This window comes from Pygoscelis adeliae, unplaced genomic scaffold (assembly GCF_000699105.1).
Source record: "Pygoscelis adeliae isolate BGI_AS28 unplaced genomic scaffold, ASM69910v1 Scaffold58, whole genome shotgun sequence".
In the NCBI taxonomy this organism is placed as follows: Eukaryota; Metazoa; Chordata; class Aves; order Sphenisciformes; family Spheniscidae; genus Pygoscelis; species Pygoscelis adeliae.
This window is the reverse complement of record NW_008825564.1, coordinates 1153755-1165272: the sequence shown is the minus strand read 5'-3', so window position 1 is coordinate 1165272 and position 11518 is coordinate 1153755. Positions and strand designations below refer to the sequence as shown.

The following is an 11518-nucleotide window of genomic DNA, read 5'->3' as shown; positions in this document are numbered from 1 at the left end:
CCACCCCCCAGCTATGCTGACATGGAGCTAAGAAACTGGAGTTTCCAGAAATGTGTCACCCAAAGCTTAAGATCATAAAAGGCATCTGTGTGTATGTTTCAAAGGCACAGAAATAAAAACAGAGTACTTATGGAACAGAAGTTGTATTTTTCTTACAAGGGAAAAGCAGTTTTTTTCAGAATGCATTTGTAGCTTCTGTCTTTCTGTTAAAGGTGGCTGGAGGAGGACGTGGCGGCTGGCGACATCTCAAAGGGTGGGAAGAAATTCCCACTGGGTAGAAAATGAAGTGGCAGATGAGCAAAGAGTACTGGGGGACAGATGACAACTGGTGTTCAGATGGACAGGAGGGTGTTCAGCAATGGTCTGCACCATTCTGACTGTATGGTAATCTCTGTTTCCTTCCTGTCGACATCAAGCTACTCAACCTTCACTGCCAAGATGTAAAAGCACACCGTACACATTGCCACAAACCTCGTTTTCCAACACATGTAACATGCCTGCATGCTGCTTGCTCTTGTCTCCACTGAAAGCACCTGGTGATGTGACGTACGGTCTGTTAGGTCTAGATGTTGTCAGATTTCTTTGTGTCTGTAAGTTTGTAGTGCACTGGTCTTCCAGCCCTCGCTGGGGATCCTTGGGAGCTACATAAAGATGTGCTGTAGTCATTTTAATGCATACTATGGTATTAAAATACTATATGAGTTGTTGTGGCTCATTATTTGCAGGTGAGAGACTAAAGAAAGGGAAGAAAAAGCTCAGGTGGAGCAGTCAAACCTGGATGGAAAAATAATCCAAGCCTTTTTGAGAAGGAGCTGCTCAGGCTTTGAATACCACAGGATAGAAAGGACATGCTGTTGATCTGAAAACGCAGTGATTTTTCTAGCCCTGATAAGAGGCATATCTGGAGGGGTGGCAGGAAAATACAAGAATATGGTTCAGACTGTGGATGTATCTCAGCAAATTAAATTCGTTGCATCTCCAAAAGCAATTTAGCTTGATCCAAATTCTGAAGGACTAAGATGCATGTTCATTGTAGCATGTTATTAGTTAATGGTGTTGTTTAATATGACCCCATTGGTAATTACAGCATTCTTTGTTCATGGAAATAACTAACTTATGGTTAGTCACACAAATGCTACCATGAACAGTCCTACTCCGTCTTTAGTTTTAATTCATAGATCACTTTTGTTTTGGAAAATAAAATGTCTTCTGGTAAAACAACGTATTGTTATTAATAATCATAAGAGTTATTGATCTGCCCACTCTTTAAACAGAGATGATTATTTTTTTTTTAAATTAATGATTGCATTATGATAGCGTCCAACCCAACCTCAGTATTTACTAGTAAAATGAGCCTTTACCATGGCAAAAAGTACATTTACGCTCCCTGCTAACTGCTTGTATTTATCATCCAGCATTGCCTATTGTTCCTTGTACTTTATTTGTGCAAAATGATGCAGCTGCGTTATGTTTTATGGTAGCTAATTTACAGCACTATTTATCCAAAGACAAAAGGCATATGTAACATCATCTGAACAAACCATTGTAGGCATGCGTAATGGGTAAGTCAGTAGACGGGCAGATATTAGAACATATGTGCAAGATCTAGGCTTTTTTATTTAGAAATGGAAATCGCAGGCAAAAAGGATTGTGCTCACTGAATCAAGCTCAAAAAATGACCTTTGGTATTTTTATTAATGGCATTTTTATTCCCTTTATTTGATGCAATTCAGACAAATACCTTTTATTTAATCTATTTTTTATTTCATTGCAATGTCTTGGGTTTAGTTCCATATTTTTCCTTTTAGCTGATTCTGTTTTTTCTCTTCTAATTATTTTTCTGCTGCTCCAAAGCAAATGTTCTCTTTGGAGTTTTGATTTTAAACAGCAGATGGATTTTTTTCCTCTGTGCTTGAAGAGCAACTTTTGCAATTTTTTTTAACCTGAGTTTGGAATTATATTAGATAAATGCCTATGTATTACATTTATCAGGTTAAAATATAAAAAAATATATCTGGCAATCGTGAATAACAGCTAAAACGACTCTGAATTTCTGGATACTCAAGTGCCAGATTGTAATTATGGTTTGGCACAGAGTAGCGATACAGAATAGAAACCCAGTAGCTCTCCTGTCTCCCCATCACAGGACCTGAAGGGCCAAGGTGCAAATATTTGCAAGAGAGACGTCTGTAATCTTGATTTGACCCATATTTAACCTCTGTTCAGCAACGCCCCAGAGATATTCAGCTATCACAGCTACTGTTTGAGCTTTGCTTGGCATATCTTGGTGTAAGAGAAATGGCTTTGGTTATAGCTGATGACACTTGTCCCAGAACAGGAGAGAACTAATTACTGCATGTTGCCTAACTAATTTTTCTAAATTTTGGGGGGTTTGGTAGGTTGACAATATCAACTAAGTCTAAATAAGAGGGAAGAACAGGCCAAATTTTTAAGCGCTGTAAAGAAGAACCTGATGCAGGATCTGTAGCTCTCCCTGACTGACACTGAGACAGTGGGGAGGAGGGGAGCTTTTACATGAAAAGAACAAATATTCTTCCCTTTTCTCAGCTCTCAAAGATAACCACACACTTGGGTTAAAAATCTAATCACAGCTTTTCATTCTCTTCATTATTCAGGTCTTGATTGTCTCTATTATAATCAGATAAAAAACTCACCACAAAACCACGAGCTGTTTGATAACTGATTGCTGATTTTCCAGTTGTGAAGAAGTGGTGGGAACAGACCTCCCAAGTTTTTAAATCTTTCAGGGCTGTTGCAGTTTTGTTCATAGATTGCCTTTTTATATATACGTTTTAAAAAAGGGGACAGATTGTTGTTTTCTTCTGGTTCGTGTTTTGGCTTGGAATCTATAGGGTTTGCTCACACCACATCTGGGGGATTAGCTTGTCGGTGGAAGGGTTTTCCAGGCTTAGCGTAAGGTTATCAGCTAAATAATTCATTCCACGGGCTGTAGTGTTATGAATAACACAACTCCTGTGACTTAGTTGAAGGCTGCGTCAGGAACATGTGAAATCAGCTCTGCTGAGAGAGCTGAGGGATGGATGAGAGAAGCTTAAAAGATGATGGTACCTGGACTGTAGCAAGTGAAAACTGCTCAGCCAAAGCGGCATTATCTAGTGTGGAATTAAGTCCTGCACCTGAAAAGTAAAATTTTATCCTTTGTATGCACTTCGGATGAACTGCGCCAGAAAAAGTGCTGTCATCAGTGAACTGCTTTGCTCTAGAGGTTAGGTTTTCAGCAGATTCAGGCAGCAGAACTAATTAAGAATTAACTCCGCCAGCCAGTGTCCCACTTTGCGTCAGGCACCTGCCATGCAGCTAAATGAGTGCTTCGGCAGAGAAAATAAAGTAGCTGCGCAAACAAAATGAATTATTGCAGAAAAGGTCTTATTCTTTCTCTGAGTGCACCCTGTCTCAGTTCCTCAGTAAGTGTGGTGCGTGCCTTGGCTTCTGGTTTACTCGTATTCCCGGCTCCTTAGATACCGATCCTTGACTTTTCAGTCACACATTTATGGATCGTCTCTCCATCGTTATGTTGTGGCCTTTTGTAATAACATCTTCAGCTAAAGACCATTAAATTAAAAAAATCACAAAATGCCTTCCTTCATTTACTGAATAACACCTGTCAGTTTTATAATTAATCGTTTGACAGAGTGACACACAACTACAATGTAAATGATCTCTCGCACTCACCCTTATGAAACAGCATCTTGTTTGTCATCAAACCTACTGTGCATCTGAAAGTATTCAGTGGAACAAAACTTTTGCAGAGAAATTGAGTCCCTGAAGACGTTAACAGCCATTCCTGCCATTCTTTGGGTGCAAACTGCTCACCAGAGTATTTATATGCTGCAGCCACATTAGGTGGATTAGCTTTAAAATTCTGGACTGCCAAGAAATTTTAAAGAAATGGATGTCACGCCTTGAGGCTATGTTGACAGGTGTTTTACAGATGCATCAGCTGGGAAGTTGCAACCTTCAGTTGTGTGCTTGAAACTTGAAAAAATGTTCTAAAAAATAGCCAGTTCTTTCCAAACTGCATGGCATTTGTTCATAATGTCTCTGCTGACCTTGCCCTGGTGGTAATCCTCTTTTTATAAGGTTTTAGACAATCTCTATTCCGAAGAAAATAGTATCACTGACAACTAGAAATACAAGGGCACAAAAAAATCTTTCCCTGGCTCACCCCCCTTCCCTCCTCCCAGTGCCTGGTACCACTTAGGATCTCTCAAGAATTTGACTTCTGCTGGCAAGGACGTGGGAGCATTTGTGTTAGTGTGCACTGAAACCAGGAACGTGTTTGGGCAGGCCACGGGCACAGCTCTGCCCTGTGCCTCCGAGGCCCGTGTTTTAAGTTCCTGTCCTGCCATAAACTTCCCATGTGAAAGTCGCTTAAGGCTAAAGCCGCAAAAATTTTAGGATGCTTAATTCATGTCTCAGCTGTCAGGGCAATCTCATGAAATGCCAGTTTCACTGACTTTCCCTTTCCCTCATGTCTTCATCGCCTTGTTGCTTTTGGGGATTTACTGTAAAGTAAGTCACAGAGCTGATCTGGTTTGAATATCTTCCTTTGGCAGGGAGGAGGGGAGCATAATGTCAGCAGCTCTGAAAAATTTGTTGCTACGTAGCTTGCCTTTTCTTGCCAAACAAGTATAAATGCCATGTAAAAGGGAGAGGCTGATCTGTAATAGAAAGTGTGAGAATCTGTAAGTTTGAGTGTGAAAGAGATGTTTCACACACCTGTGGAATGACTGATAACTGGACAGGCTATGGGCCTAAATCACTTAAGATGCTGGCTAGAATTTCCTGATTCCTAGCTACTTGAGAAAATTCGTAACAAAGCTCCTCTCATAGTAACAGCCAGCCTCAAAGTTTTCTAGTGCCATTTCTTTTGCACAGTTAAATTACTTTTTGTCTCTTCTGTGTGTGTTTATTCTTTTTGCTGCTAGTGCTGGGCTGCAGATCCACCCACATTTTTATTTACATATTCCCAAGAATATTTTTTTATTTATTTAAAACTAGTCTGGTTTTAAGATCCAGCAAAACATACAAAGAGAAATGATCCTGTCTAGGAAGGAAGAGCAATTGGAGAATCTGGGTGTAGTTTTCCTCTATTGCTATCATGTCCTTTCTTTAAGGAGAACTTTTCATGATTTTGTTTGTTATATCTGTGCAATCTGGCACAAAAATGGAAGGTTTAGCAAACTGATGTGTTATGAGCAAAGCATAAAAATTGTCCCTTCTCTCTAGGGAGGGACCACCACTGGTCAATGTTGAATCTGTATCAAAAAGTCAGCTAGATGAGTTCAAGCACCATGTGGTTTTGATTCTATCAGAGATAAACTGGTTGCCATTAGAAGCTGCAGAACTTAATCTCCGTAGTTAAACAGTAAGAAACTTCAAGGCACAGCTCGACTGGAAAGGAACTAAAACCACGACACAGCCTTTACTATTTAGCTTATGTAGCCACTCCTGTCATCATCTAGAAAAGATCAGCCCCCCCCCACCGCTCTCACCTGGGGTGCTAATGAGCAGGAAGCCAACGGAGACTCATGGCTCATCACCTGCTGGAAAAGCAGATGGGCCAAGAGAGATGTCCAAGGGACATGCAAACATAGTTCCTCTCTCACAGCCCAAACAGCGTGTCACCAAATTATGGGGGAAAAAAAGGAGTCCCAGCAAGTCTTCTTTGCCACAAAGAAGAAGAGATGGACATCAAGAAATCCTATTGTAACCTTGCTACTGGAAGAGAATAAAAGGGAAAGAAAGGAAAGGGCTCGGACAACAAGTTACTGCCACTGGCAGCCTTTGAAGGCAGTTAAGAAGCCACACTCCCCTTCCACATCGTTTTTTGACTGCTCCTTTGCATTGGTAGCTCCTCATGGCTAGATAACTTTTGTTTAACAGCAGCTAATGGCAGCACCCCAGAGGGAGGCAATAAAATTCACTGATCACTAAGCACAGTCTGGGATATTTTTTGACCTCAGTTTAAAATAGATTCTGCTGCAGATTGTCTTTGTGATTTTGGGCAAATCAGTCTCAAATATTTGCAGCTCAGGTTTCCCGTTACAAACCAGGAAGAATTTTATTTGCTCGTGTTTTAGGAGTGGTTGGCAGCTTCAAAAGCTTGGAGATTTCTTTCTGATCCTGGTGAAGAAACACTCTTCTGCTACTATGAAGCTTGAGAGCACTTTAAGTGTATTTTAGTTTAATTAGCGTTGTGTGGTTTCCTGTTCTTTTATGAAAATTATGTTTTGTCATAATAGCTAGACATTCATACTGGATTTATAAAGATGTTTCAAGCCTGGAGCTGTGGAGATAAGTGGTCACAATTAGAGATTCAGTCCTTCTTTCAGAGAAAATGTTTCTGGCTATTAATGTTTTAGTTAGTTTCTGGCTACCTCATGGAGAACACCCAGGGCAAGTACAGTGACCCGTGCATTATGTGATAAAAACCAAAGCAGCTATAAGGCAGGTGTGGAAATGAAATCGTAATGAATGAGTAGAAATTAAAGCATTAAGCTGATTGCACACTTGACAGCTTTCACCACACGCTCGCTGACTGCGGTTCAGGCTTACCTGATAATGATCAGAGGAATGAAGTACACCAGGAAAGCCACCACTGTCATGTAGGGTATCCAGTAGGAGTCATCAGGCCAGAGAGCCCAGCACTGCACTTCCCCATTGGAGAGCTGCCGTTTCCCAAAAATAATGAGAGTCGGTATGGAAAACAGGAAAGAGAGGCTCCAGGCCAGTCCAATAAGAACTTTCGCCTGTCTTTCTGTGCAACAGAGTCAAACAGACGGTGTTAATTGGGGTTCTGGAGTGACTGGCCCCTCGTAGCAGTACTGACAGAAAGTCAGGGAGGAGGAGGAAACCGGGTGAAGAAAAGGAATTTTGGGCTGCAGCCGGCTGATGCTGAAAAGACTACAAAGGAGAATGGGGATTTCATCTCTTTCTCATTATAAAAAGTCATGTCCTTATGGGCTCGTATTTTACATGTTTTATTTAAAGATGCTAAGGGCCCATTGAATCTGAAACGCTATGAGAAAGGCACTGGTCAGGGTCAGCAAGTCAGAAACATGAGATGTAAATAGTTCCTCTATGCCACCAAGACAACATCATGAATGAATGCAAAGGACCTCAGGCCTGCCCCACTGCACGCTCTTACCCTGGCACAGCAAAGTGGCGGTCAGTAGAAGGACACAGAGACAGAAAAGAAGAAGGAGCCCTTGTGCTACAGATAACAGAGGAAGGCTGAGACTGGGAAGGGTTACTTGAAACATAAACTAGGTTAGAGCGTACTGGATGTACTGGCAAGGGAAATGTCCTCCTTGGAATGGAAGTTAAACATTTTGATGCACCTTGTAGTGAGAAAGCTCACAAAGCATTTCCTATCAGGAAAGAGAAAATGCCTCAGTTCAGGATCAGAACAAAACTACACAACCAGCTGCCTTTAACTCCAGCTGCAACTCTAGTGCCCCAAAGAAATGTGGTCCTGGAGGGCCTGGGCATCTCCTGCAGTTCTCTGCATCGTGGCAGGGACCAAACCCAGCTCCTGTTGATGGGCATATGCCCAAGCCATGCCAAGGGTGGACTGCTAACTGTGAGACAGGGCAGATGATGCTGGGCTGGTGCTCAAGTGCTCAGCCCTGTTTTATCTGCCACAACAGACATCAGCTAGGAGATCCTGCTGGACCTCATGGTGAAGATCAGGAGCTGAAGGATCCCAAAACGCTTGCCATGTTTGGGCTACCGCTTCCCCTTGACTTCTGGCCTCGTCCGCTGCCAAGTCGGGAAAACTGGTGGGAAACCAAATGATACCTGGTGGCACCCATGGTATTTTGTAAAAATCAATGGGTTGGAGCAAACAGCCCCAAGGCTTTCATTTTCACAAATCTGAATCTTCTGGCTAAAATCTAGGTAGCTCTAGCCGAAAAGTGTGGGGGAAAAAGGGCTGATCTGTGGAGTACCAGTGATTCTCAGCAGCAGTTATTCCTCCTGAATCAGATTGTGAGAGGAACGGATGGGGACAGATTTTTTTGATCTGGGAAGCTTTGGTGTTGAAATACTTTATTGTCCTACAAAATACCTGAGGTTGTGTGTGAAATAGAAAAATCACTTTAAATTATGCATGTCAAGAAGAATGTCTTTCCTCCTTGAAGCTCAAAGAGCAATACAAAAGCATGTGGGAGAAACATTCAAAAAGTAATTTTAAGCTTTATAAAACATCAGTTGCAAATATTCACTTATCCTGCTCATTTTTAAATGCTACCCACGTTCAGCAAAATACGGTCTTGCTAATCTAGGGCTTAAGGGAACTCTGATGACATCCACGTAAGTGAGAGGGTTAGATCAAGTGTATAAACATTGCACAGGCAAAGGAGAACTGTAAAGTTTCCCAAAGCATAACAGAATAAACTTAGCAAAAGGAGTATTAAGAGTAAGTTTCACGAAATATTTCCTCACAGAAAGGGCTTTTTGATTGTGAGCTAGCTACTTAAACTACATACATGCAAGCCTCAGTGGGGCCCATGTGTCTATTTCTAAGGGGAAAAGATTGTGCTTGGATAATATACTTCACTTTTTGCACTGTGTAGCGACACTGTTAATTTGAAGACAAGTGGGCAATTTGGGTTGGGCAAGAGTGATATTTTATTTTTGTGTTTTATAAAACATTACCTGCAATGTTCATTTAATCTTGCTTTTAAATGTCCCTCATGTTTGGTAGATTATGTCCTTGCTAGTCTAAAGGGCTTTACAGGGCACTGATAGCCTCTAGGTAAGTAGATTTTTGTTTTATCAGACTAATGTTAATTGGCTGCCTCACAAGCAGGGGTTTTTTTAATGTTGTTTTTTGGAAATGTTCTGATATGCTCTAAATGCCAGCAAATCATATAACTAGAACTATATCAATTATAAATGGAATCAAATAAATAACAGCTTTTGAAATAGGATATTCTATTCAGCCAGCCCCAGTGTTTTCCTTTAAAAACAATATTGTTCTTTAAATGGAGAGTTTTTCATACTGGGGTGGTCAAGACTAACACCCAGGGTTGGAGCGGGAATTTCAGTCGTGAGCTCTGGCACTGACTCTCCTAAAGGACATTTTCATGTCACCGTCCCCTTTGCTCCGCTTCCGCCATCCGTGCGCTGCGGCAGTGGTTTTGTGCACATCTGCCTGCTCCCAGCAACGTGTGGTGGGGAGGCACCTCTTGTGAGGAGTTTTGCTCCCTGCTACCATGCAATCCTTCTATAAAGCGAGTGCCATTTTAAAGTTAGGTTTTAAATCCAGAGAGAGCAAGCTGTTCCAGAATCATATTGATCTGATGGACTTTAGCGTCATTTGCAGCCCAAAGCCATGCAAGGGACAGTTTACACCTACTTGGGTTTTGTCATTTACTTAAGCAGTTCCGTTGTCGCCTGTTGCTTAGTTTGTATACTGTTTGCATATACCTTTTCAACATGGTGAAATATTCATAAAATGTCTTCTGTTATAACTTCCCAGTTTCTTTTCTTTTCAATCTTTATTTTACAATTTTTTTTTAATGACCCTTTTGGTTATTGAATTAGGCACCTCATACAGTAAAAGCATTAGGATTAGAATGTATAATTCTTCCACATCCTGCACTTTCTGTGGTCGTTTATGTATTCACAAAGTGAGTATAAAATATTTAACTGTTGACATTTGTTTTCTTAGAAGCCATGCAAAGTACAGCTCATTGCAAATGCTTTTTAACATGACCTGAGGCTAGTAACTAAACCACAATTTAAAAAAAAAAAATTGTTTGACATTTTCAAAGCAAAATGTTTGATTTTTTTTTTCCAAAATGATATTTCAAGGCTACATGGAAACATAATTTTTAAAATTGGTAAGAGGAAACAACTCTCTTGTTTCTTGATTGAAGGATTTGAGGGAATGAGTGTTTCATTTTGGAAAGACATTTGCCACAAGTTGACTCAGAACGGTTTTTAAAGTTTCTCTGTGTCATCACCAATGACAAAGTTTCGTAAATCTCTTTGTTCTCTGCCTGCAGAACAGCTAAGAGGGCGTTTCAAAAGCCCCCCACATGGCACCTCTGCTAGGAATAGCTGGATGCAAAAGGTGAATATTTATGTATATTCCAGGAAGTTGCTATGGTAAATATACCTCTTTAGATAGTTCTTCTGAATTTAGAGCTTCCTCCTTTTTCCCTTTGAACATGGTCTTTGCTTGTCCATCAGTGTGTAGCCAGCCCTTGCCAGAGGCAGATGGGCTTTGCCAGCGTTATCTCTGCTTGTGGCCTGTTTCCCCCTCAGAGCTGCACCCAGCTGATGGCTCTGCTGCCCCTCGGCTGGGTGCAATGTCTGTTTTTCTCCAGTCTTAAAAAGAAAAGAAAAAACTTTATGGTATATAGGAAATGGGACTGAGTTAAGAAAAGGCTTTTATAAAGATTTGAGGCAGCTTGGTGGTTTGTTGGTTTTTTTTCAGCCTCAAAGTGGCTTGCAAAGATTAACCACCAAATTCTTTACTAGACCCAGGCAGTAATTCAACAAGTGCTGCTTTTCCTGTACCACATAGGAAGACGAAATGTCAGCGAGCCTGTCTCACAGCTCGCCCCACTCAGCCGGCAGTCGGTGCTTCAGGTGGTTTATGAGCCCTCCCCAGCCCAGCTCAGTGTCAGCAGGCGCTGCAGAGCACGCCGCGCATCCCAAAGCCTGCTGAGAAAACCTTGGTATCAATCCCCTGGTCTGAAAAAGTTGGTCTGCACACTGGGGAATATGAGGCTAAATTTCACAAGGTATTTGAAGTTTTCAGACCTTAACATCTGCCAAAGCTGTACCACTGCCTGGGCTGTGATTGATTCATAGGTTTTTAAGGCCAGAAAGGACCATTAATCTGATCCCCTGAATAGAGCAGGCTTTCAAAAGCCATCATTACTCCAAAACAAGAATGATATTTGCATCTGATTAAAGTGCGTCTTCTGGACCTCATGGTTCTTGTAACTGTTCTCCTTCCTCCTCACCTGCTATTTCTGTTTATTCACTCAGTGCAACATACTTAACGTCCCACTTTAGGCTCTGCAGGAAAGAAATCATGTTCTTTAAATTGTACTGCTAAGCAGACAGGATATATTTGAGTGCTGTAAAAATAACAAATAGAAGAAATTACAAGAAACAATAGATATCCAAACTTATATGCTACAACTTTTGAAGTTCTCTTATCAAACTATTGTAGGAATTCTCAGTACTGCATTCTCTGTCCAAGTTATTTTTTTAGTGTGAATAAATAGACAATATAGCTGTTACAGCTCCTAGAGCCAGTATAGTTCTACGAGGAATAGATTTTGCCCATAATAACGTTCTCAAAATGCTGGAAGATAATGAAAACCTCTATACTTTTAAAATGTCGTTTCATTCTTTGCTAACACAATGCTTATAAAAACTGCTGAGGGCGAAGTGCAGCTTAATAAATCTCAAAACCACAGCTCCTTTGCCATTTGGAAAACTGTAACGG

At 41.0% G+C, this 11518-nt stretch overlaps 1 protein-coding gene across 1 annotated transcript in view; it reads right to left on the bottom strand.

The window, feature by feature from the left end:
• NPSR1 (neuropeptide S receptor 1) overlaps positions 1-11518 on the bottom strand; it is a 61117-nt gene that overhangs the window by 7083 nt on the left and 42516 nt on the right. Inside the window, exon 5 of the mRNA XM_009332418.1 lies at positions 6601-6802. Within this exon, the coding sequence (XP_009330693.1) occupies positions 6601-6802 (202 nt within the window). The remainder of the gene's footprint in view (positions 1-6600; positions 6803-11518) is intronic.